The sequence below is a fragment of the Aedes albopictus genome, chromosome 2 (genome assembly GCF_035046485.1).
Source record: "Aedes albopictus strain Foshan chromosome 2, AalbF5, whole genome shotgun sequence".
In the NCBI taxonomy this organism is placed as follows: domain Eukaryota; kingdom Metazoa; phylum Arthropoda; class Insecta; order Diptera; family Culicidae; genus Aedes; species Aedes albopictus.
This window is the reverse complement of record NC_085137.1, coordinates 377,695,146-377,723,090: the sequence shown is the minus strand read 5'-3', so window position 1 is coordinate 377,723,090 and position 27,945 is coordinate 377,695,146. Positions and strand designations below refer to the sequence as shown.

At 40.7% G+C, this 27,945-nt stretch overlaps 1 protein-coding gene across 2 annotated transcripts in view; it reads left to right on the top strand.

Annotated features, from left to right (window-relative positions):
• The window catches only part of LOC109422899 (uncharacterized), a 49,638-nt gene extending 24,262 nt beyond the window's left edge, over positions 1 to 25,376 (top strand). Inside the window, exons 2-8 of one of the 2 annotated variants that reach the window (XM_062853019.1) lie at positions 4,690 to 4,795; positions 5,052 to 5,303; positions 12,606 to 13,267; positions 13,733 to 14,032; positions 24,598 to 24,837; positions 24,905 to 24,999; positions 25,072 to 25,376. In XM_062853019.1, coding sequence (XP_062709003.1) covers positions 4,690 to 4,795; positions 5,052 to 5,303; positions 12,606 to 13,267; positions 13,733 to 14,032; positions 24,598 to 24,837; positions 24,905 to 24,999; positions 25,072 to 25,329 — 1,913 coding nt within the window. In that variant the 3' untranslated portion in view covers positions 25,330 to 25,376. Of the gene's footprint in view, positions 1 to 4,689; positions 4,796 to 5,051; positions 5,304 to 12,605; positions 13,268 to 13,729; positions 14,033 to 24,597; positions 24,838 to 24,904; positions 25,000 to 25,071 lie in introns of both variants that reach the window. The other variant, XM_062853018.1, reaches the window with a different exon arrangement.
• Positions 25,377 to 27,945: the final 2,569 nt, after the last annotated feature.

Sequence of the window (27,945 nt, the reverse complement as noted above, 5' to 3'; positions counted from 1 at the left end):
TTTCTTCACAGAATGTCACTATTTGGGCCATTTTGCATAAATGGAAAGTTTGAAAATATTCCATCGGGGAAATTTTAATTTAGATGAGTTTTTGGATATGTTCCATACTAAAATTCAATAAATACTGTATTAGCCAAAAATCGTCCCATACAAAATGTATGGGAAATTTTTCGCCGATGAAATATTTTTTTTTTACTTATTATTTTACTTCCAGGCTCGGGCGCCACATGGGCATAACTGAGCCGAAATCTTTTGCTTTTTTTTTGTACAATGGTTATACATTTTACAATTTATTACTGCCTTAAAACTATGTTAGTTTGGGTAGCCGAAGTACTCGCAGCTGTTTCGAGGTTAAGGATTAAAAAAAATAAAATAAAATTGGGAAGGGGGGATTTATGGGTTCAAAACTAAATTATTTGCTAACTTACACTAAAACATTGATGGGACAATTGTCCATATCTGTAATGGAACTAAAAAGAAAGGACTTTATCGGTAGACAACGACAAGAAGAAGACAAACGGAAGGGGGTGACGACAGACAGGGGCGAACAACAAAACCAAAAGGCAGACAACGAAAACAAGGAACGTACTACATCAAACTCTGACATCAACACGTTTCAAAAACTGGTAAATCAGGTTCATGTATTCCAAATCAAGTCCTGCCAACACTTCTCTAACGGGTTTCTGTTGTTTTCCTCGGACCCGGAGAATTTCATGCAGCTCAGTTCTGACCTCACGATACTCATTGCATCCCCACACGACATGTTCGATATCCTGGTAAGCCACGCCACAGAGATTGCTTTCTGAGAGCCCAACACGGAAGGTATGTGCATTCAACAAATAGTGGTTGGACATCAACCGACACATTACACGAATGAAATCGCGGCTCAAATCCAACCCTTTGAACCATGGCTTCTTCGACACCTGTGGAATGATGGAGTGCAACCATCTACCCATCTCTCCATCTCTCCATTTGTGTTGCCAGCTGATCAAGGTCTCCTGACGGGCCAATTCAAAAAATTCGTCGAAGGCGATTTGACGCTCATAAATATCGCCTTCGCTAGCGCCCACCTTAGCCAGAGAGTCCGCTTTCTCATTGCCCGGAATTGAGCAATGTGAAGGGACCCAAGCTATGGTGATGATGTATGAGCGTTTGAACAAAGTACTCAAGACTTGGCGTATTCCTTTCAGGAAGTACGCTGAGTGCTTCATCGGTTTCATTGACCGAACAGCCTTCAGAGAGCTTAGACTGTCGGTAAAAATGAAATAGTGCTCAGGTGGGAGAGTGCGAATGTACTCTAAGGTGTAGTATATAGCCGCTAGCTCAGCAATATATACCGAACATGGCTTTTGAAGCATAAAGGTGGCGCTATGAAATTCGTTGTAGACACCGAATCCAGTCAAATCATCGGTTTTGGAACCATCTGTGAAGAACTGTCTGGCCCCGCTAACATGCCCGAACTTACTTGCAAAAATTTGTGGAATACCTATGGAACGAAAAGATTCCGGTATACCGGTGATCTCATCCTTCATAGAGAGATCAAAATCCACAGAGGAGCTTTCGAAGTCTGAGAAGTTGTCACGATTGGTGTTAACCGGAGATGGGCTTACCTCCAGCGTCATGTACCAGTAGTACACACTCATAAAACGAATTTGGGGATTCTGTTCGAGCAGCTTTTCGAAGTTTTCTATGACTAACGGATTCACAACCTCGCATCGGATGAGGAACCGGAACGACAACTCCGCAAAGCGGTCTGTCAGAGGCTGTACACCAGCAAGTACCTCTAAACTCATTGTGTGAGTCGAGTTCATGCAACCTAATGCGATCCGAAGGCAACGGTACTGAACCCGTTGAAGCTTCAGCAAGTGTGTTTTCGCCGCGGATTGAAAACAAAAACTACCGTATTCTAAAACCGACAGAATGGTTGTTTGGTACAGCCTGATCAGATCTTCCGGATGTGCTCCCCACCATGTTCCGGTAATAGTTCGCAGCTTGAGAGCCCAAGTAGACAAATTGTCCAAAGTATCCTGTAGTGGTCCTTGCAGATCGACTGCTATTGATCCCGTTACAGAGACAACACAGTCATCCGCAAGCTGCCTTAACGTGCAGTTTTCCATGAGACAATCATCTATGTCTCTAACATAAAAGTTGTAGAGAAGGGGGCTTAGACATGAACCCTGGGGGAGGCCCATGTAGCTAATTCGTGAAACTGTCAAGTCACCATGAGCGAAACTCATCAGCTTCTTAAACAGCAAATTATACAAAAAGTTGTTAAGAATTAGCGAAAGGCCACAGTCGTGTAGTTTGTCGGAAAGAACATCGACACAAACTGAATCAAAAGCACCCTTATTATCCAGAAACACTGAGCCCATTTGCTGCTTTTGAGCAAAGGCAAGCTGAATTTCTGAAGAAAGCAACGCAAGACAGTCGTTCGTACCTTTGCCTCTGCGGAAACCAAACTGTGTGTCTGACAACATGCCATTCGATTCAACCCATTTGTCCAGTCGAAAGAGAATCATCTTCTCCAACAGCTTCCGTAGACAAGACAACATCGCGATTGGACGGTACGAATTATGATCCGACGCGGGTTTCCCGGGTTTTTGAACAGCTATCACCCTCACTTGTCTCCAATCATCCGGAACGATGTTGTTATCCAGGAACTGATTGAACAAGTTCAACAAGCGCCTCTTAGCGACGTCGGGGAGGTTTCTAAGCAAGTTGAACTTGATTCGATCCATTCCTGGAGCGGAATTGTTACATGAAAGAAGAGCAAGTGAGAATTCAACCATTGAAAAAGGCCTATCCATGTCGTCCCTATCTTCAGAAACATCACGAATTATTCGCTCAACGGGCACGGAATCTGGACAAACTTTTTTTGCGAACTTGAGGATCCATCGAGGAGAGCTTTCTCGATCCTCGTTAACCGACGACGCGTTACGCATTCTTCTTCCGACGTTCCAAAGAGTTCTCATCGAAGTCTCGCGCGACAAACCCTCGACGAACCGACGCCAGTAACCGCTTTTCTTCGCCTTGATCAAGTTCTTGAACTTGCTTTCAAGGAAAGCGTACCGCTGAAAGTTTTCGACCGAACCGCGTTTCCGAAACTCTTTGAACGCCGCGGATTTCTCGCGGTAGATTTCTGTACACTCACTATCCCACCTATAGTCTTTGAATATATAGCCCGAATGCTAATCATTTTCGAAGAAAAATCAGAGGTACATGAAAGTTCGATAATAATCGAGATTTTGACACCGTGCATTTATGGATTATTCGATCCTAAATGAACGTGTGTACCAAATTTTACATTGATTTAGACCTAACATACTGTTGTAACGGCTTAGAAAGGGATGGACTACGCAATCTTAGTGATTAGTAAAAACAACTAAATCAAATAATACTATATATCAATATAAATGAATGTGCCACAGAATATGCTTACCATTACAGCAATAATAGCTGTACTAATAGACAATTGGCATAGCATATTGTCTGTTAGTAACAGTTGAAGCACTGATCAATCACTTGTACCATTGAAGTTGGCATGCAACGTCAGAAAGAGTATAAACAGAGTTGAAATACATAATTCATTCATACATTTAATGCATGTATTCGTTATTAGGTGCATATTTAATAATCATATAACGACGGAAACACGTACTTATACAGGGGATACTCAAAATAACTGGGATAGGTAAAATTTTCACTTTTCAAAACATGTTCAACTCGCTGTAACTTTTCGAATAGGGCATCAAATATTCTCAAATTTTTACTGTAAGTTCATCAACTAGTTGTGTAACAGTGGTCAAAATTCAGAAAAGATCAAGCCATTCTACACGAAGTTATAAAGGTTCTAGAAAAAGGTATAATTATCCGATTGCCAACTTTGAGCTGTAATATCTCCGGATTCAATGAACCGAATGCAATAAAGTTTTGATCATTTATGACTAATATAATGAACTTTGAAAAACAGTTTACTGAATTTGAAATTATTAATAAGAAAAAAAAGTTATAGCGATTTCATTTATTCTATGTTTTTAAGGTAAATTTATCTATTTTTCATATGTATCCCATTACTTTTTCAACTTAGTGCCAGTTATTTTGTTACATCCTTTCAAACCATATTCATATTGAAGTCAATTAGAGGCAATTTAAATGAATTATAATTACTATCTCGAATTTTGAAACGATGATGAAGTTTTGGATACATTGATGGTTTATTATAAAAATAATCCAATCGTAATTATTTTCTTTCGTGTAAAGAATTTTAAGTTTAGTCAAAAGTTTTTGATAGCTCATTATATAAGTCATAAATGATCAAAATTTCATTGCATTCGATTCATTGAATCCGGAGATATAACAGCTCAAAGTTGGCAATCGGATAATTATACCTTTTTCTAGAACCTTTATAACTTAGTGTAGAATGGCTCGATCTTTTCCAAATTTTGACCACTGATACACAACTAGCTGATGAACTTACAGTAAAAATTTGAGAATATTTAATGCCCTATTCGAAAAGTTACAGCGAGTTGAACATGTTTTGAAAAGTGAAAATTCTACCTATCCCAGTTATTTTGAGTATCCCCTGTATAGCATTGGCAATTTCCGTTGCCGACTAAATACCTATTATGTTCCCACGACCTGGTCGTTTTGATTAATGCTCTTATTATTATGGTTATTCATTATTTACAGAAGCTGTTTATAGTCCGTGCAAACGCCCATGCAACCGGGCCGATTGGCCCCGGATCTGTCGCTACCGGCTGGTTATAGAAAAATTCTCGCTGCCCAAGTTTCTACTGTAAGTATCTCGCTACATGCTGCGTTCCGCGCTCCGTGACGGGATCAGAAATTCGGGGTTTTTCGAATGGCTTAATCGTTTGTTGCTGTTCAGATGGCAGCTTCAAGGATTTTATGGTCGGCTAATTAAAGATGGATCAAAAAGGGGGCACGAAACTCACTGTTGTTGCGTCTACCCCCGTCGCCGTCCGTCGTCGGTTGGGTTCGATTGCTGTTTTGTACGCGAAATATAATGCGTTCAGCTTCTTTAATTACAGAGTGGACCATAAAAATATAATTAGCAATGAAAACGGAGCAGCGACCGGCGACGACGGATCTGGTAAAATCAACAGGCAGCTCGAAAGTCACTATTTTCTTGTCAACGGGCAGCACACCGGACCGGCGTTGGAGGTATGCAAGAACGATTTTCTCGTGATTGACGTGGAAAATCGCATCCCGGGGCGAAGCATTGCGCTGCATTGGACCGGGCAGACGCAGAAGCGAACCCCATTTATGGACGGCGTTCCAATGTAAGTGAGTATGTGACTCGTAAAATTTTCTATGTATGTAATTACTAATTAAAACAGGTAGCATTGATCTGTTCATCTGCCACACTACTGGCTTACAAGGACTTGTTACCTAGGTTAATAGGCACTCAAAACAAATTTTGTTGAATTTTGCAAAGCTTATGGTTTTAGCAAACAATTTGCTGATTCGTTCAGTAAACTCTACAGATTACCAGAAACGTTTTTCTGAAAGTTCAGCATTTCATTTTGCTGAATCCATCAGTTCGGTAAAGTACAGCAAAAGTTTTCTTGAAGTGTTTGGTGTGTGGGGTAGTGCTCAGAGGTTATAAAACAGTATAGGGCACTACTACCGCCCACAGGTAGTACGGTAGAGGTTAGGATAGAGTGTGCGGTAAATATTAGTATAGCGGTTGGAGTAGATAATTATTGAGATAGAATGCTATAATAGAGGGAATGTATACGATTGGATAGATATTATGTGGGATTGATGGTAGGCGTCAAGACAGAGGCAGGAGATCAGTGTTAAAGACACACGGACACGTTCAATGCTTTCAGTGAGCTTTTCGCTCTTTGAAGGAAGCACGACACTAGACAACGAACTAGCATGCAACGCCCAGTGGCACAGCCGAAAACTTTTCCTGACAGCTACGGCGGGAATCGAACCCGCGCTCCTCAGCACGATGCGACTAAAAGCTTGGTGACCCTGGCCGTACGACCACGGAGCCGCAAAAGATGGGGTGGATGACAAGGATAAAAGGAGTACTGGATAGGGCAATAGGTTGGGTAGAGGTTAGGGTTAACACTAAGCAAAGGGGCTATTAGAGGGTATCTAATCATAACTTATTCAGAAAGGCATAACAAAAATGTAACGCATCATTTCAACGGATGTTAGTTATAGAGCAATGCACGCCGCTTTTGCTAAGGGAAATATTTCTAGATTTTAGACGTTTCGTGGTTTTGGCCCATCCTGGGATTTTTATTACATTTGTCATAATCTCTACAAAATCTTGGAAAATGATAATTGGAAGTTGGTGAGAACAATAACAATTTTTGAATTCAAAGTATCCGTTGGTGTGATACCCATGTTTTCTATGAAGAATGTTTGCCCTCAAAAAATAAAAAATAGAAAAAATTACAGGCGTAGGTCTCACTTGCCCCGGGGTACCTTATATCAAGCCGTGGAGTATTTACTTTGAGGTACTGCATCTCAAAATTTAGGTATTTCTCTTGTAGTTCTTCTAGAGGTTAGTTTAGATATCTTTCGTTTTCTCGATAATTTCCACTTGAATTCTCGCTGATGATCCTCCAGGCAAACATTCACGGTTTTCTTTTAAAGTTCCAAAAACAGATTTCCTCTGGAGTTCCTCCAGGAATCACGCTTAGCTCCTCCAGAGTGCATCATTCTGCTATTTCTCCAAACAGTTCTTTAGAAATTCCTACAAGAACTCCTTCGGGAAGTCCTCCAAGAAAACCTTCAATTACACCGTGACCGACACTGACATAAATTCTAGGACTTTTTCTCGAATTCCTTCAAGGATTATTTCAGAAATTTTTCCAAGGATTTGTTTCCAGGAATTTCTTTAAAATCAATTCTTACACTTTTTTCCGAGTAATCCTTCGGAAATTCTTCAATAAATACCTCCAATGATTCCTTCAGGAATGTCCCCAAGGAATTGTTCTAAAATTATTCCAGGTATTTCTTGAAAAATCCTCTTAAGCTTGCTTCCAAAATTCTTCTATGGTTTTCATCAGATTTTTTTCCAATAACTCCCACAGTCATTCTTTCAGGAATTGATCCATGGATACTTTGAAAATTTTTCCATTTATTGTTTTTATTTTTTTTCCAATGATTCATACTACTTCCAGGATTCCTTCACGGTTTGGTCCCAGGATAGTCTTGAAGAATTAATCAAAAAATTTCCTAAAGACTCCTTTGGAATTCCTTTAGAGAATCCTTCATGGATTTCTCCAAGAAATTCGTCAAACACTCCATCAACGAATTCATCAGTTATTCCTCCGATGATTCTCTCGAGGCTGCACCGTCAGTTATTTCTTGAGGAATATCTTCAGAAATCTTTCCAAGCGATTTATTCTTAGATTATTATTATAATTAGCTTTATAAAGGATATTACTCTTGGATAATCAAACAATCATCCATAGATACTTTTAAAAAGTCTTCAAGTATTCCTCCAAGCACTTATCCATCCAAGAGCCTCTGTCAAAATTCTGAAAGCATTTTGGTGAAATTCTTCCAAGATTTTCATCAAATATTTCTCAAATGATTACTTAAAAAGCCACAAAGGGTTCCTTTCGGAAAATCTGACTTTCTCTATATGTTTCTTCATGATTTACTGCAAGTATTTTTCAGAGAATTCTTTCAAAAATTTATACCGAAATTTGTTGAAAGATTCTTGAAGACATTCCTTCAATGTTTCGTTCAGTAAATCTTTCGATGATTTTTTAGTCATTTCTCCAAGAATTTGCTGTTTCAGAAATTCTATCAGGGTTTCAAAAATTCTATCTGACTTGCTTGATTTCGTTGTTAAGGCTGCGCCGCCATGAGCCTCTGGGTCTGCATCTGCTACGATGTCTTGCTGGGTTCCAACTTAACGTTTGCTTGCAGATTTCGTTTCAGCCCCTGCGTAGAGTGTGGCAGTAGAATAACTAGCCACAGAAGTCCAATGTCGCGACTGTTCGTGTGACTAACATCTAGTTTGCCACGCCCTTACAGCGTCAGCAGCGGTACTAGAAGTGTCAAGTTAATTTTGTATACAATAACAAAAGGTCCTCTACCAGATGGACACTTGAAAATAGTAAGTTATTGTATTCAAAGTTATTAAAATAATTAAATAAGAAATGTGACTACAGCGCCATTGGAGTTCTAGTGTATTTCTATTAGTGTGGCCGACTCATCTCCACTTTCGCTCCCGAATTTCTGTCGCTATCGGCTTTTGATGACATCGACGATGAAGCCCCACGTTGGAGATTCAATTATGAGGCCACCATGCACGAATTATATACCGCAGGCATCTATTGATGAAGACCTGCAGCCGCTGAGTGTTCTCCACTGATACGCACCAGGTTTCACTGACATATAGCAGCACAGATTTCACGTTTGAGTTGAAAATTCGGATTTTGGTGTATCGACTTCGATTGGCTGGGGAAAACGCTTGCAGAAAGTATTTGAATTATGTGTATGTGTCGGGATCACGAGACAAAGCAATCTGAGACGACCGGGGTACGAAAAACGGATCACGCCGAAAAACAAACGCTTTGTCCTAAGCGGTGCATGTTGGTAACAAAGGCGCTCCGCAACAAACGCATGTCAGGCGATGAGAGCAATAAAACAACACTTGCCGTGCGTGTCCCGATATTCCGGCTTTTCTGCTGAAATTTTTGACCCACATCATCGAATTCATGAGCATTTGGTCGAATTAAGACTCTTGCCATGCTCAGTGTCGAGTTTCTGTTGTAAAACAATGCAAAAATCACGATTTGAATAAAACGAGATAAATATTCCTACCGTTTTTGTTGTGAACAAACTCGGGAGCGATTATGTCATTATCTGCTAACGAAAAAACAAAGCGTTGTTGCCTTGCCTTCTTTGTTGCCTATTTTTCGCTTGCGTGGCCATATTATGCGTACACTGCTCAGGTCACAATGACGCACTTGTTATTGAATGCCCTCTAGAGCCTTACTGGGCTCAAACTGTGTACTAGCTATCAATATTGCTATAGAACACTGCATGAAATTCTTTCCTTCTCTTTCACTCTTAAAGAAATTTTGTAAACAACTAGGCCAAGAAACGTTAAAATCCCATACAAATTCAAAACAATGCAGTGGCCTATGCAACATTGCCGAAGATTTGTGGCTTCGTGGTCAGGGGGATGACGAAGAGCCAGTTCGTGGTCGTGAGACTACACTGAAAGGCGGCTTGCAGTAATGACAAGCATAAACATGTTTTTAAGGACAAGGTATTTGGAGTACATAGCTTAAAATTTCTAGAGCACCGTTTTTTAGAACCGTTGAACGGATTTGGATGAAAAAGCATCACGCTAATTGTTCAGTGGCAATAGCGTGATGCATTTTAATCCAAATCCGTTCAACGTTTCTAAAATACGGAGCTCTAGAAATTTTGAGCAATGTACTCCAAATACCTTGTCGATTTTGAGCTGAACATTTCATAAAATTATTCAGATTTCAAGCTTTCGGGAACTTTTTTTAAGATTGTTTCTACGATGATTGGAAAAATTACAATAAATCAGAGAAAATTGGGTTAATTTTGAAGCTCCATACATTTTGTATGGGAAGAAAAATTGGTCAAAAACTTCAAACCTCATTTACTCGAAAGTGGGTTTTTGTCACTTACACTTCTTTACTTCTAACCCACTCAATTGGGTTTTTAAATTTAGAAAAATGTATTGGTTTTTTCGAGTTTATACGAAAGAGTACCTTTTTTTGAACTACTATGATTTTTTTTATTAATTTTTAGAACTTTATTTTGGTACCTAATATTAATTTCAAAGAGATTTTTTGAAATCACCTTTTGACAGCTGGGCAACTGCTTGACAGCTCCGTTCAGTACAAAATGCGACAAGGGGTGATTCGACAAATCGCTCCCATACAAACTTCAAACTGATTTTTAAATAGGTTCCCGGGCACCAAAATTCATGAAAATTTGGATTTCGGCTCAGTTTGGCATGCAGATTCCGAATATGGAATTATCTCAACACCGCCAAAGAAGTCAATTCTGTTGAATTGAAACGAAACTCACCACGAAACCTGCCACCAGAGATAAGAGTGATCGTTAGCTTTCGAAAAGTAAGCCTATTAGTTGCATCATGCTGAGGAGCGCTGGTTCGATTCCCGCCACAGCTTTCAGGAAAAGTTTTCGGCTGTGACACTGGGCGTTGCATTAGGGTGAGTCAACGTTGTGTGGGAAAATTTGAAATTGATCTGATTCAATCAGATCAAAGTTCTTAAGATGCCTTTCGCGGTCCCAAACAATTGTGCAAAATTTGGGCATGATTTGTTTATCCTACATTTTGTGCATCGCGATTGAAATTTTTTAAGGGATTTTACATGGAAAATCTTACTTGTTCGTATTTTTCTTGAAATTTGCTCTAAATTGTCCTATACCATATAACCGCTAATGTGAAAGTGTAGCACAAGGATGTGTTGACAAACTTTGTCGAAAGCGATCCGATGCATGTGAAAAAGGTACACTCTTCGAAAATCAGGCCAAAAATTGAGATTTTGTTATTGATGTTATTCCTTTACATGTTTAAAAGATAAGCACACTCAGGCGATCAGTAGGTTATAACTTTTGTTACAAGACTCGGATCGCTTTGCAGTCTTCGGCAAAGTTCTTCAGGACATCTGAGGCTATACTTTTACATAATCGGTCAAATACTTTCAGAATAATTTTATTTTTTATAAGAAAAATGCAAAAAAGTGAGCTTTCCCATATAAATTTCCATTGAAATTTCAATCGCGATGCGCAAAGTGTAGGCATGACTGATTGTAACGTTTTCTCCCGGTGTGCCAATAAAAAAAAATCACAAAAATGTTTCCAACAATTCTTCGTTCTAATACTCTCAGCTTATGCGCCATTCCCAAATTGGGAATGCCAAGAATCCAATTTAGGTTGCCCAGCTTGCTGTCGGTCAGTCGTGAGGCCGATCCCAACACTTTTCAATAGAAGATATTGTTGGAAGCACTATGTTGAAAAAAATAAAAAAAGGTAAAAAAAATAAAAGAAAAATAAACAAATGATAAATAACAAAATCGACACACAAACATAAAACTTTAATCTTCGCTAAGTGTTCACACCATCACATGCTTTTGCTATGTTAACACATAATGTATTTTGGCCATTTCAGCACATTACTTGATTCCTTAAGGCTATTGTTCAATTTGATAACCTACTGACGCGCAAATACTAGAAATGTAAAATCATTCTAATCTTCGTGCAAACACTAGTAGTTTCACCAATTTCATGCATGCGTCAGGAACTACGGTGTCCGGGACCACTAGATGAAGAGATCTTCCTAGGCTTGGCAATAAAACCGACTGCTGTTGAGCAGTCGGTTCGATCCATTACACATCTCACTGAGCCGGCAGAAAACAATAGGTTGCTCGACGGGCACCAGCTCGATATAGGAAAATATAAAATAACTCTTTTTGCTAGGTGCCGTCGGCTTCGAAAAGTTGTGGCTCTCGGGTTAGGCTGTGCGCAACATCCGTCGAATAGTACTGTGTTGCTGGACACACAAGCACAGTAGGGTTCATCTCGAAGGTAGAGGAACTGCTATCCACTGTGGAGACTGCTTGTTGGGTCGTTGTCGTCAGGTCCAAAGGTTTGCACAGAAACTGATCTCGTTTGCGCGTCTAAAGCCTCTATTTATATTACTTGCGCGGAGGCTTCCCTACTAATCTACTACGCAATAGATTGTGAATGGCTAGAAAACTTTAACATATGACATCATTTTCAGCCAATCTGATGCCGGTTAATTAAAACTGCAGCCAATCAGATGGCAAATGATTACAATGGTTGAATTTAAGTACAAAATCGTTACACACCCGGTTAAATTTTGTACAGTCGTTCAGGACCTGAAATGGGGTCAAAAAATCTTGATCTGAAAAAAACGACCTCTATGACCCGTTGCAGCGTTGCATGCTAGTACGTTGTCTAGTGCTTCTTTTAAAGAGCGAATAGATCACTGGAAGTATTGAACGTGTCCCTGTCTTTTGTTTTAGATACAAAGTTTCTTTTACGGTCTAAATCATGAAATAAAGCGTGTAATAATACATAACAAATCCTTCAGTTGTACTCATAACTAAATTAGATTTACATTTGTCGTTATATCTTGCAATGATCAAATGGATCAGGAACAGTTACATGCAACATCTACTTTTCCTCTCAGAATAAAAAAACCTGTTGGAAAATTACATTTCACAACTGGAACACTTTCAAAGCTATTGTCACAAAGTCAAACATGTTCTACAGAATTTTCCAGTTAAAACAATAATTTCTTTATGAGCTGTAATTGAAATTCCCTATGACATTAACTGAAACATTCTACCATAATTTCCTAAAATAGTTTAGTTTTTTTTTCTGGAAGTCCATCCCATGATTTGTCTGAAGTTTTTAAAAGCCCACCACAAAAATCAACAAAAACTAACAATTTTTCCATACATAACTTATAGACTCCCTGCTAAATATAATACATTAACTTCTCAAACTAATTCTCAAGGAACTGCCACAAATTCCATCTCATTACATTAACTTTTGACTTCCCCCAGGATATCTCAATGCCCCATTACCAGTTACACAACATTCCAGTACAAATTCCAAGCAAACCGAGTGGGAACGCACCTGTACTACGGTTTCTCCAACGACGAGCGAAAGCTAGGTCTGATTGGTGCGTTGGTGGTACGGTCAGTCCACGAACAAAGTCAACACCCGTTGACAAGCCAGTGTCAAGATGATTTGATTTGGCTCATCTCGGAAGTGAACGGAACCTTCCTGATTAACGGAAACAGAAGCATGGTCCTGGAAGTGCAACCCCGCCGGCGGTACCGACTGAGGGTGGCGTATGCTGGGCCGGTCGGTTCACAGAACCGCTGTCAGCGCTGGCTGGAGATACAGGATCACAATCTGACGGTGATTGCATTAGATGGAAATTTAGTAGAGCCACTTGTGGTGGAACGAGTTGCTCTTTCGGACGGTAACCGAGTCGATCTCATTGTGCACACCAACGTGCACGCGGTGAAACAGGATTATGAAATTCGCCTCGTTGCCACTGGTGATAGTACTGGTTCGGTGAACGACGCCGGCAACGGCATCGAGTGCCATCCTCGTCGCCGGGATGAGTTGCCATATGCTTACGGTTCAACGAACAATTTTAGATTAAAGTATGTGCGATCCGAGACAGCTGATTCAGCACTGCGTCCCACCAGCGGCGGTAAGTAAATTTTCTTCTGCCGAGTTTTGAGTGACATCTAAGCGTGGTGATGGAAAGACGGTGTGAAAATTCGAAGATGTGAGTCAAATATGAACTCGAGTAGCAGTCGCACTCTTTGGCCTTGATCTGTCCATCAATCTAGCAGCCCGTATAGGATATAGACATCACGTGGTCTTCCCGGGTAGGAAACAATTACAAACGAAGATCAAGTTTTGACATTCAATTACATTTGCTGAAAAACTGACAGACTAAAATGGGGTTAGCTTTGCTAGCAACATTTGAATTTAGAGCATAATGAGCGCACCTAACTAACGTATATTTAAATGAAAAATTGCTTTGAAGTTTCTGTGTCACTTTAAATTTTTTCACCGTCATCATCGGGCACGCCGTGTATGTGTATCACGAAAAGCTCAAAATTAAATTCAATTCCACTTGGTATACCCCTTCCCATCGCATCGGTAGCAGCGACGCCAGCAGAAGCAACATCCTCAACGTCGTCAGCCAAACCGCCAGCCCGAAAGCGACTCGGATTCAACGTGGGTCGTACCGTGTGCAGCAACAGTTCCGGCGCCGACGTTGTCGCTGATGGGCCTTTCCCACCGGGAGCTCGCAGCCGTCCGGACAAACTGTGTCTGCTCAATGTAAGGACCAGAGCGAACGGCGGCGGCGATGCCAGGGATCGCTTTCCATCCGAACTGCGTGAAGTGGAAAGGCAGATCAGCCTGGTGCTCACCAAGCGGAAAGTTGAAAGACAAATTTTCGGAGGTGAGTCTGGAGGGTTTAGGATAGGATGATGATGATACCAAATAGTATATGAAACGGGATAAGTTTAGTGATAAAAGTGGAAAACATATTTGAAGACGACGGTTGCGTGCGCTCTAGTGGGTCGTTCCATGTGATTCTGTGCTAATCAAATGTCTGAACCTGCAGATTTTGGAATTAAATGGTATTAAAATTGTAAAATTTCATAATATTTTTTTATGGGAAATCTTTACCTCTGCCAGTCTTAAGATGAGAGGGTTAGAAACAATGTAACAAAGTAACAAGCCCCCACTTTCGAGTAAGTGAGGTTTGAAGTTTCCCACTATTTTTTTATCCCATACAAAATGTATTGTGTTTGAGAATGGACCCTGTTTTCTCCGATTTCTTGTAATGTTTCTAATCATCGTAAAAATATCCTTTAAAGGGTGAAATCTAAGGAATTTTATAATATGCACAGTTTAAAATCGACAAAATAGTCACTTACACCCCTTTGCATCTTAGGCCCTCAGTTTTTTAATATATCCAGTAAAACAGAAGAAAATTTAAAATATTGTGCCAGAGTACATACTTCATGGCTGTCAATCTCCAACGTCGGTTACGCCAATGCTCGCCACTCGCCAGATATGTTTTCATCTCATCCGCCCACCTTGCAGGCTGCCCTCCAAGTCTTCTTTTACCGTCCGGAACTCATGCTAATACTAGTTTTCTAGGGTTGTTGGTCAAAATTCTCACGCATCCTTCCAAGATTTACCACGTTCCGGATGATGGGTTCGCCGTAGAGTGCAGCATGCTCACCCATGAAGCATCTCGGCCAAAGATGGTCCTAAGCAATGCTAATACATGCTTACTAAGCATCTGACGCTTGTACACTTCGAGTGTTTGTAATGTTTGCATGTCTTCCTGAGCATATACGTAGTCTCGTGCTCATACAAAAGCAATTGTCTTATCAGTGTCTTGCACATGGTGGGCTGCAAAACGGTGAGTCGATAAGGAGAGCGTCCAACATAGCTCTGGTCCTCACAAGTTCCTACCTCATGCTTCCACGGGTCAAGCGATGACAAAGACCGCCAGTTAAGAGTTGTGTGCGTAGCTGGTAGTAAAGCCTGGGCACTGTTGTCCTTCTGACTTCAGCTTGAGGAGGTACGACCCGAGCGTTTGCTCACTAAGGAGGTGCGGCTTAAACAGCGTCTGTTCAGGCATCCAGCGGCTGAGTAAGAAGCGCTGCACCACGTCCAGCTAGATCCAAGGTGGTAGCCCCATCAGCGTGGTCGTCTCAGTGTTGGTTGGGACGTTAAACAGAACTGGCACGATGGCCCTCCGGCGAGACAGGAGTGTTGGCGTAGGCCCAATAAGCCACCCGTAAAAATCCCCATTGCGAATAACATAGGAGAAAATACGACTCGATACAATCGGCAAAGACCTACGCGACGAAATAAGGACTACGATTGGAAATTTGGAACATGGAATTGCAAGTCACTAGGTTTCGCAGGATGTGACAGGATAATTTACGACGAACTACATCCCCGCCACATCGACATCGTGGGGTTGCAGGAACTTTGTTGGACTGGACAGAAAGTGTGGAAAAGTGTCGATGCGGCTACCTTCTACCAAAGCTGTGGCACCACCAATGAACTGGGAACAGGATTTATAGTGTTGGGCAAGATGCGACAACGTGTGATCGGGTGGCAGCCGATCAACGCAAGGATGCGCATGTTGAGAGTTAAGGGCCGTTTCTTCAACTACAGCATCATCAACGTCCACTGCTCACACGAAGGGAGACCCGATGACGAGAAAGAAGCGTTCTACGCGCAGTTAGAGCAAACATACGATGGTTGCTCGCCGCGTGACGTGAAAATCGTTGTCGGCGACATGAACGCGCAGGTAGGAAGGGAGGAAATGTACAGACCGGTAATCGGGTGAAACAGCCTGCACGCCGTATCGAATGATAACGGCCAGCGATGCGTAAATTTTGCAGCCTCCCGTGGTATGGTAGTCCGAAGCACGTTCTTCCCCCGGAAAGATATCCACAAAGCCACCTGGAGATCACCTGACCATCAAACAGAAAACCAAATCGACCACGTTCTAATCGACGGTAAATTCTTCTCGGATATAACCAATGTCCGCACATATCGCAGTGCGAATACAGATTCGGATCACTACTTAGTCGCTGTATGCATGCGCTCAAAACTTTCGACAATTATCACCACGCGTCGAAGTCGAACGCCGCGACTCAACATCGAGCAGCTGCGTAACGTAGAAGTGGCTCAAGACTACGCGCAGCAGTTAGCAGTGGCCCTACCAACGGAAGAGCAGCTTGGCGCAGCTACACTTGAAGATGGCTGGAGGGATATCCGATCCGCCATAGGTAGTACCTCAGCTACAGCACTAGGCTTCGCGACTCCGAATCACAGAAACGACTGGAACGACGGCGAATGTGAACAGTTGAAAAACGAGAAGAATGCAGCAAGGGCGAGAATGCTGCAACACCGTACGAGAGCGAATGAGGCACGTTACAGACAGGCGCTTGTTCCACAAGCCGACATGTGCCGAGATCATCACGGAAATATTCTCACGAGCAAGCGTGAGGTGGTCGAGAGGTGGCGGCAGCATTACGATGAGCACCTCAATGGCGACGTTGCAAGTACCGAAGGTGGTGTAGTAACAGATCAAGGAGTATGTGCAGAGTATGTGCAGAGGACGAAAGACTTCCGACCCCTGCCCTCGAAGAGATTGAGGAGAAGGTTGGCCGGTTGAAAAACAACAAAGCCGCTGGAGCAGATCAACTACCATGTGAGCTTCTAAAATACGGCGGAGAAGCACTGGTGAGAGTACTACACTGGGTCATTACCAAGATTTGGGAGGAGGAAGTATTACCGGAGGAATGGATGGAAGGTATCGTGTGTCCCATCTACAAAAAGTTGCAGCGTGGGGTGAAAATATGCTTCGTCGTTATGGACAGACTTGTTAGAATCCCAAAATGGTCGCCACAATGGCTGACTTTGACACCTACTCACGATTTCGAGGGCACAAATCTCTTCGTAAACAAAGTCAGCGCACCTGATCTTCTTATTTTAGGCTTATTACAAGTGAGCAAGAACATAATAATAAAATACACTGTTGTGTGAAGCTTGCGTCTTGAGATGTGTGCGTTTGAAGTTCTGATGCACTATTGAAATGGTATTACAAGGCGTTTGTCCTTAAAGGAGCCTGTGGGGTACCTGGGCAATAGCGGATGCTATTGCTTATGACAAGCAATCGTTGAAGTGTGAGGAGCTACCAGGTGGCGCCCATTAGGCTATGCGGCTGTTACTGACCGGGGTTGATCACCGTGAACGATTATTATGCGGTTTTATTGGCAATTATCGGTGAATATGCGGCTGTTAACCCCGAAGGTCTGTAGTGAAGCCGGCAAGTCGGACCCCAGCCAGGCGTACCGGAAAGACGGGAAGGGTGGGTCTGAAAAGACTGGTCCGTCCCGGATCGAAGACAACGAAATATTACAGCCATAAATTGGTCCCCAATAACCACAAGATAGGGCTCGTCAGGAGAAGGACGCCCCTTGGACCAACGAAGAGAGAAAAAGTGTATGGACGACGAGTAAATACCCCGTTCAGCAGTTGGTGCTTGCTACCTATGGGGGCTTCATGGTCGCCAAAGTAAACTGCTTGTAACTGTTATGGGGCTATTCATAAACCACGTAGACCAAATTTTGGCCATCTCAGATGCTCTCCCCCTTCCTCGTTGACTTTTGTCCATACAAAAAAATTGAAATGTGTATGAAGCGTAGACTTTGGCCAGACCCCCCCCCCCCCATCTCCCCCGAAGAAGTCCACGTGGTTTATGAACGGCCCCTATGTGCTCCCGCTGTGATCGATCGTGCAGTTTACGCAATTGCTGGACTGCATGACGACCGTGCTGACATGGTGAAGGCCAATAGTAATAGCAGCTGACTTCAATACCTGGGCCGTAGAATGGGAATGCCATTTCACGAACCATCGGGGTCATATCCTGCTGGTGACACTGACCATGCTAAAGGTCGATCTGGCTAATATCGGTACCCTAAATTATCTTTAGTTGGAACGGAGCGGAGTCGATTACTGACGTTACTTTTTGTAGTCCTGACCTAACAAGTAGTTCGAACTGGAGAGTAGACGATGGCTACACTCACAGCGATCAACTGCCGGTTCGCTACAGCATCGACTACAACAACAGCAGACAGCGGGTAGAGGAAGAGGTGGCTAGACCAAGGCCAAGCCCTTGCTCGTGGAAGACATCATTCTTCAATGACGAAGTATTTTGGTATTTCGCTACGCTGTGAGCGAAACCAACTTGGTTCAAGCGGTGACGTGCTGGTAATGGTGCTCGTGTGCATGCGATGTAACCATGCCTAGGCTTGTCCATCCTGGAAATGTGAGACCATCGGCTTACTGGTGGACTCAAGCGATTGCGGACCTGCGCCACTCCTGCATACGGGCAAGGCGGCGGATGCAGTGCAAAAGCCGCGCTGCAGACGCTGAAGAGTGCCAATGCGAATCCGTGGGGTGAAGCCTACAGGATCGTGATGGCCAAGACATGAGGTGTCTTTACAAAGCAGTCTCCAGAGATGTTGGAGGGTATCATCGAGGGGCTTTTCTCGTGCCATGATCCTAGCCCTTGGCCTCCTTTTGCTGGACAGTTGGGGACTGGTGCTGGCGAGTCACCGATAAGGAACCTGAGGGGATAGCAAAGTACCTTAGCGTAGGCAAGGCCCCAGGTCCGAACGGAGTTACGAACTTGGTCTTAATAGTTGCTAATGCAGATGCTTCCGGGGTGTTCAGGTCTGCTACGCAGAAATATCCAGACAATGGAGTTTTGGTTTGGAAGTGGCAGAGCCTGGTAATATTGCCAAAGGCGGAGAAACCACCGGAGACCCGTTGGCATCGAGTTCGGCTTCCGAACGGAGCACGCTTGTAGAACTGTGAATCTGCTGGAAACAGATTTGAAGTGATTTTCCAGTGGTCAATACGAATGTCGGAATCAGGAAGCTCCGGAGTTGTTCTGGGAAGAATTAAAAACTTGGCGTTTACGATAAAGTTCATCTTTCTGGAACAAATCTTGATGTGGATGGATTTTTTTACGTTGCTCGCCGATGCCTTGGACGAAAATGTACAGGGGATGGCCAAAATGTTTGGGATAGGCAACTTTTTTTCTCCCACAAAAAAAATCAACATGCTGTAATTTTTCATAGAGTGCATCAAAAAATCTCAAATTTTGACTGTTTGTCAACCTATTAAGGTATGCGCACAGCAAAATCTGGCCAAAGAAAATCAAGCAGTAATAATTCATTCCAACTTGTTCCTAAACCAAAAGCAATTCATCGTAAAAAAGCATTAATTTACTTTAAATCAACATCAAGACATTGCTGATTTGACTTGTTATATCCGTCATCTCGAGTTTTGAGCTTGAGTCCTTCCGTAAAGTTTTGCACAGTACCTTCGACCGCATGCCAAGAAATTCTTACCACCTTTGTGTCAAAATCAATCTTATTTTTCGATGAAAGCTGTCGTTCTTGACATTTTTTGAAGGTTCCAATTCACGGTTACTCAATATTTTTCAATTGGAATGAGTTTTGAAGTGTATGAGATTTTACGTTTTTTTGAAAAAATGCAGTTCAATTTCTACATAGTTTTCTGCATACAAACGCAAGCATTCTCCGCCAAAAACAGGGGACAAAAATCAATTCAAATCAATACACAATATCTAAGCTTTTGAATAAGGGGTGCCAGCCATTTTTCACGACATTTCCCGTAGTGAAAACGATGATTTGCTGTACATGTATTTCTAAAAGTTCGGTTTTTCAAACCACAAATTCATATTGTTGACCAAACTATGTATTTTTTGCCAAACTTCGATTTTTTCTTGCTCTTAAGTTGATCTGCAACTTTTCCAGGTTGTAATGATGTATAGAACCGAATACTTGAAAGCTAACTTAGGTCTGCGGGGACGGTCGCTTTAATGTACATTGTCAGATTTTCAGCACGTTTGTGCAAAAACTTTTCGAGGACTTCTTGTTTCCTTGACTCTATTTTAAACACAATGTCAAAATATATCCCAAAGTAAATATTTTTCGATTCCTTACACAATAAGCTTTCATTTGCGCCAGAGATTGCCACGGTTCGTTGAAAATAGAGGAATTTCGATCCAAAATGCGATGGCTAGATTTTGCTGTGTGCATACCTTATATGTGCATCATTGGTACAAATTTGGGCTGGATTGCTTTATTTTTCGCGAAGTTAGAACCGTTCGCGTAAAACACTATGTTTTAGACAACTATTTTTTGAACTGTCATATCTCGAAAACCAGTGAACCGAATTGAATGAATTTTTTAACGTTAATCAACAATATATTGATACTTAATACGACGTTATAAAATGTAATAATTTCTTACGGCGAATTAAGTTATACCGGGTTGAAATTTTTACCCATACAGAGGAAAATAAGCAAAATATACAATACCACACAAAAAATATTAAATGTGTTCTTCCTTCAATCTAGGGAATCGCGCCACTAGGGCGGTGGCTTCTATATTCGTCTGTTTTCCACTATAACTCAGTTGAATTTAAACCAATTGACACAACTTTTGGAATGTGGTGAGATAGGTATAGTATCTACCCGTGTACAACATTTCAAGTTAATTGGTTCAAAATTGACTGAGTTACAGTGGAAAACAGACGAATATAAAAGCCACCGCCCAAGTGGCGCGATACCCTAAATAGGCTCTAATATATCTGATTAGAGATAATTTGAGAACAGAACTGGAAAACCGTTGGATATCAACACTAAAATTTATTGACATTGATGTAAAAAAATTACATTTTTTCGAGAAAAATCCAAAAAGTGTCAATCCATGATAACTTTTTTCAACGTTTAAAAAGAACCTATGTTTAAATTGTTTGTAAAGCATTTACATATTGTTAGTGTGCGTTCAAAATTTCATTCAATTCGGTTCACTGGTTTCAGAGATATGACAGCTCAAAAATGAGTTGTCTAAAAAAAGGTGTTTTACCCGAACGGTTCTAACTTTGCGAAATATTAATCAATCGAGCCCAAATTTGTACCAATGATGCACATATGATAGGTTGACAAACAGTCAGAATTTGAGATTTTTTGATGTGCTCTATAAAAAGTTATAGCATGTTGAACTTTTTTGTGAGAGAAAAAAAAAGTTGCCTATCCCAAACATTTTGGCCATCCCCTGTATGTCTTGCTGCGCTTCAGTCGTAAAAGTTGGGTTGAAACGCGGGCAGCGTTGAAAGCAGTTTGATCGGAATTATCTCCGAATTCCTCATGATGGAGAGAATGGCCTTCTGCAGAACATGCTCGTGTATTTTGATGAACGGTTCCTTCACAAATGATTAGCACGAAAACAGTTCATGCTAAGTCGGTTGGAGTTCAGCAATAACAAACGATAAGCAGCACCCATTTTATCAAATTTTGCACATTTCACCAATGGATGGCGCTGGTTGCTGGCTTCACCTGGGAAGATTTGCGAGCAGCTGAAACATGAGCGGAAGTGACATTGTGCGACGGAGGATTCACATGGTTAACCGAGACGGACTCAAGAACACGGATACGACGATGGACGAAATCGATGAGAGCCTGGTAGGATGGATAGTTCGTTGTGAATACATGGTCTTCCCATGGCTTCAGAGTATCATCTGGAAGGCGGATACAGAGCAAATGCTGCAATTGTCCACTAGTTCACCTACCTGCCGTAGAATCTTGGTGTGTCGCTCGAAGTCGTCAACGATCTTGAACACCGAAGACGTCGTCTCTTGCTTTACCTGTTGGATCTCCAGCATGGCTTGGAGATGTCGCTTCTTGAGGAGGTATTCGTTCGCATATCTTCCCACCAGTAGTGCTTGCCAGGATAGTTGATTATTGGCAGCACTGATCGTAAACGACTCGATGATTTGTAATCGATGACTTCAGGTAGTGGAACTTCTGGATGTCCGGGACGTCCTGATTCTAGTGGATCAATGCCAGAAATATAATCACCGTAGAGAATTTGGGTAGAACTGGGTAGATTGATCGTCGGAAGCTTCAGACCTTAGACTGGAGGAAATCGTAGGGAGGAGGGAATTAGGAGCACCGCCAGAAGGCGTCGATGGAGACAAATTAGACAACAGACAAGCCTTTACTCTGAAAAACTGCCCTTCAAAGCCAGAACGTGCTTGCGCGTTTAGGGTCAGGCCTTCGCTTGACACCTCGATGCTTTTGAGAACTTCATGGATGTCCTCGAGCTTCTGTCGAATGTTGTCGAGGTCGTTAATCCGCAGCTGCAACTCGAGTCTGTCCCATAGGTCATCATACGTTTCTAGGAATGGCCATGCTCGTCCTCGCGAAGCCAGTAGGGATGTACGCCGAAAAACTAGCTGTCGTTTCTACTGCTCGGTAATCATTTTATAGTGCACTCACGTATGCCGACGATTATGTGATGGAATTCAACGATGACGCGACCGTTTCCTGGGAATATCAAAACCAGTAGCCCTGGAATGGATATTTATAGCGCTTGGAGAGGTACGTACCTTTTCCAAGGGAAAATTATGCCTTGTAATGTTTATCAGCCAACAGGAACAAATGGATCCTAACGGATCTTGGTTTTACTCACGATGGTGATTGATCGGAATGCCCGCAGTTGTCAAACGGATGAAGACATGTACACAACAAAAATGTGTTTTGATGTGTATTTAATTCTATCAAACGCATACTGTGCGATACTTAAATCAAGTTTAGCCGTTCGTCTTCAGGGGACGGAGATGGTCAAGTGGCTCCGTAGCTTGGAGAATCACCCGTCTGGCAAATTGGGAGTCAAATCTGAACTTGTTCATCAAATTCGGTTTCTTTAGTGTACATTGATGTCAACGCATTTAAACATTGAAGTCTTCCATAGAGGAAAAATATTTGAATTCGAAATCAGGTGAGTTATGCAACATTTTTAAGGATTATGTCTTAAATGCATTTATATTTATCATGGAGAAATATCACCACGAAGTAATAATCACATTTTTTAAATATCTTCAGAAAGTATACTGTACCAATTTCAACAATGTTTTGTATTCATTTTATTTGAGGAAAAATTATCCCAAAAGTTGTTTGTGAATGAAAATATTGTGAAAAATTTTCAAAAAAAGTCTTCCTCGTATATCAAAGGACTTAAACACTTGAGTACCGTAAAACGGGGTATCTTTGATAATGCGGGTAACTTTGATAGTGAGGCAGGCATTGTGTAATTTATCTTATAACTATGATTCCTTCAACTAGTTAAGAAAAAGGTAAACGTTAATCAATTCTATACATATGAAAGTTCATCTTAGACAAATTTTCATTAAAATATAGTTTATATACAACTTTTTGGGCAAAAAATAAAAATTGTTGATATTTTTGTCATTTATCAACCCCTTCAAACAATCTGCTATACGACTTCGTTAAAAATATTTTTTCAATGAATGGACTTTTATTCTCGAGAGATTCATCATAGTAGATTCCAAATCTGGCCTTGAATCTCTTAACGAAGTGTGTTTTTACGAAATGGAAGCAATTTTGTAAATTGGGATATCAATCTCCATACATTGATAAACGCCTAAAAGTATGCAATGCCCTTGTAATTTCAGGTAGATAAATATGTGTTGTTCAAAATTTGTTAATAAAACATTAAAAACTACCCAAAAAAAGAAAACAAACCATGAATAGCATGTTATCATATGTTAATGTATCGTTAAGCATTTATTATTACAAAGTTAATGATCTTTGATAGCTAAATTTATTGTGTTTTACACTCAATACTCCAGAAACTCATTTTTATATGTAGAATTTAGTAAAAAATCAATGTTTTGATATAAAAAATCTATCTAATATATTCCACAAGGCATCTCTCATCATGTTCATATTCCTATGATTTCAATCCGTGATTGTTTTTTGAGATTTGATGTGTTTTTAGGGCATTATCAATGTTACCCCAAAATGAAAATCTGATTTTCGGTTATATGAAACATTAAAAGTTATCCAAAATATTTCAAATGATCGAATCTTTTAATTGCAATTGATAGCTGATACCCCAGTACTTGTTTTAAAAATATAAAACTCGGGGAAATACTGTTACATGTAAAAATATTGAGAAAATTCGCTGAAAAACTATCAAAGTTACCCCATTTTACGGTACAGCCCCCTTAAATCCAGCCCTCGAGATCCTCCTTAAATTCTTCCCTCCAGAGAATAAAAAGTTTTTTGCACTTTGTATTTCTTTTATATTCATAAATCCTCATTATTTATTCTAAGTATTAGACCATTTTCACCCCACTCTTATACCATGGAATGACACTCCACTTGTGCGCTTTGAAGTTGTTGTTCCAGAAACTGTTGTTTCAGTGGAGATAACCCGGGTGAAAGTTGTCTTAAGGATTAACGAGTAGCATCGGTGTTTCCCGGGGATTACACGATGTTGAGCGATGTTTGGAAAGTTTTAGCTCTAGTTAGTTCTCGTGATGGTACGGAGGTCGATTATTCAAATTTGGGTCGTTAAATTTCAGAACGCTTCTACGACTTGTCCTACAGCGTGAACGGGTTCAGCTTTATTTATCCTTCGGTGCTGATGTTGCAGCGAAAATTCAACGATGACGCCGATTTGGAGCACATTATATGCAGCAATAGCAGCGGCTACCGACGGATGCCAAAAAAGTGTCATCAAACTGTGGACGAGACCTGCGAATGTGTTCATGTTGAGTCTGTGGAGCTCGGCCATCGTGTTGAGCTGGTTATAGTCAACGAAGGTACGGTTTCGTAAAATTTTCGAACAAATATAAATTCCTTTTTTTTATTTTCATTTCTCGTTTTCAGATAACGATTCGGCTTATACCTACCACCTGCATGGGTATTCGTTTTTCGTAATTGCATCGACTCGATTGAACCAACAAGAGAGTTGGCAAAGCCAGGTACGTGCTACGCCCGCTTCACTATTTTCCTCGTAGGTCGGTTCATCTATGTGTACCTCTCGAATTTTCCAGCTGCACAATTTGAAACGTAACTATGATCGACCCGTTCTGCTGGATACAGTCAGGATAGAAAGCAACTCGATGGTGGTAATGCGATTCGTTGCAGCAAATGCAGGACTATGGATGCTACGAGATCTGGATGCAGAGCACGAGTGGAGCCGAGGGCTAGATGTGCTTTTGAATGTGAGAGCATCAGAGACTGAAATTAATTTTCCGGAGGATTTTCCTAAGTGTAGACACTTTATTGGACCAAAGTATTTCCTGATTTAGAAAATCTTTTGAACTAAATGGAAAAGTGTTGTATTTCTTCACTGATGACAGTTGAACCTTTCATTTCGATTTCATATATGTTACTGGGCTGCATTTATGTGGCTCATATGAAAATTCAACCAGGTCGCCAGTTAGCTTAGCGGCCTAGCGGTTAAGGATATGAATCGCCAATGTGGAGACGGCGGGTTTGATTCATGTTCCAGTCGGGAACATTTTCTCGACTCCTTGAGCATAGCCCAACAAACATTTTTGCTGTATAAGAGTGAAACAAATCACTCTTAAGCAAACTTCAGCTTAAGAAACTGTTGTTAAGCTACTCCTGTTTCTTGGGAGTGTATCATTGTGCTTGCCTCACAATATACAAATTCATGCAATGACAGGCAAAGAAAGCCCTTCAATTAATAACTGTGGAAGTGCTCAAAGAACACTTAGTTGAAAAGTGCAGACACGAATGCCACCACCAAACGTGGTAAAGTGTCTTCAAGAAAGAATAATAATAAATCACCCTGCCACGCGCAGTAGAAGGAAGAGGCGTCACCAATAGGGTAGGGCGGGGCAAGATGAGCACCCTAAGGATCGCGTTGAGTTTATTGAAAGTTAACACAATTTTTCAAAGTACCTCTCAATAGTTCTTTTTTATAGCATGTTTTCTATCACCCATAAACATGGGAGAGTTAAAAATTCACAATAAGGATGATTTATTTGACTAAAAAAAGATGTTTTATGGTCAGTTCGAACATGCTATGGGGCAAGACGAGCACCTCTACGGGGCAAGAAGAGCACTTCATTAAAATCCCAAAATTTTAACAATAAATTGGTCATACAGTGATTGATATAGTAAATCTTGTTTATAGCTATAGTATCACGTTCTAAAATTATCAATTTTTTCGATTATTGAAAAAAAAATGCTATTTTATAATACTTTATACAAAATGACCCGAAAAACAATAAGCGATTATTAAGTTGCTTATTTTTAGGAATTTTTGCAACCAAATACAGGGGATAGACAAAATGATCGGGACAGGCAAAATTTTCACTTTTCAAAAAATGTTCAATAAGCTGTAACTTTTCGAAAAGTGCATCAAATATTTTCAAATTTTTACTGTAAGTTCCTCAACTAGTTTTGTATCAGTGGACAAAATTTGGAAAAGATCGGACAATTTTTCACGAAGTTATAAAGATTTTTGAAAAAGGTTAAATTATCCGATAGCCAACTTTGAGCTGTTATATCTCCGGATTCAATGAACCGAATGCAATGAAATTTTGTCCATTTATGACTTATATAATGATCTATGAAAAACCATTGACTTAACTTAATATTCTTAACACGGAAGAAAGTTATAACGATTAGATTATTTTTCTAAAAAAACACCAAATTATCCAAAACATCAACATCGTTTCAAAATTCAAGATGCAAATTATAGTTCATTTAGTTCCCCTCTAATTGACTTATATATAAATGCGTTTTGAAGGAAAGTAACAACATAGCCGCCAATAAATTGAAAAAGTAATGGGATGCATATAAAAAATAGACCAATTTACTAAAAAATCGTGAAAAAAATAAAATCGCTATAACTTTTTCGCTTGTTAGAAATTTCAAGTTAAGTTAAATGTTTTCCAGAGTTCATTATATAAGTCATGAATGGTCAAAATTTCATTGCAATCGGTTCATTGAATCCGGAGATATAACAGCTCAAAGTTGACTATCGGATAATTTTATCTCTTTCAAAAATCTTTATAACTTCGTGAAGAATTGTCCGATCTTTCCCAAATTTTGTCCACTGATAAACAACTAGTTAAAGAACTTACAGTAAAAATTTGAGAATATCTGATGCACTTTTCGAGAAGTTACAGCTAGTTGAACATTTTTTGGAAAGTGAAAATTTTGCCTGTCCCGATCATTTTGTCTATCCCCTGTAGTTGCAGAGGATACGGAAAACTATGTTCGGCACTATTGAGTGGATTCCAATAATTTCAAAATATTTTCTATATTCCCCTCATTTGCCCCATTATAGGTAAATAACTAAAATAGAATAAATTTAAATGTTTGTTTTTAGAAAATATTTTCTAATATAAATTAAAATACTTTGCAGTAAGCAAGTAATGTTTGCAGATAACAAGAATTATGGTAAAAATTTGATTCTGACATAAAAACCTTATTTTATTCTGATGATTTCTTATAAGAAAATGCTAAAAATCCATGCTATTGACTAATTTGACGATATTTTTAATTCGTTCATTATGAAGTACCTTATATCAGGTTTACAAACAGGATAAACATTATTCTAACGGATTATGAACTTGTTTGGGCAAAATGCACCATAGAAGTAGTAAAACAGAGGGGTGCTCATCTTGCCCCGGGTGGCCATCTTGCCCCGTCCTACCCTATCCAGGCACTATGTGTCTCCCAGATCCAGCAGTTGCGGGCATATTTCATAGAAAGCCTGAACCATCATGAAATGTATCGCACTGTATGTGAAGCTGAACACGATTACAGCGCCCTGCATCTGGCGCAGGAGGATTACCAGCTGAACTGCGACATCAAGACCGTTGACAAGATGATCGTAGCGTGGAAGCAGAAGGAGCTGCATGGGACGCGCCCCCATCAACTGTAGC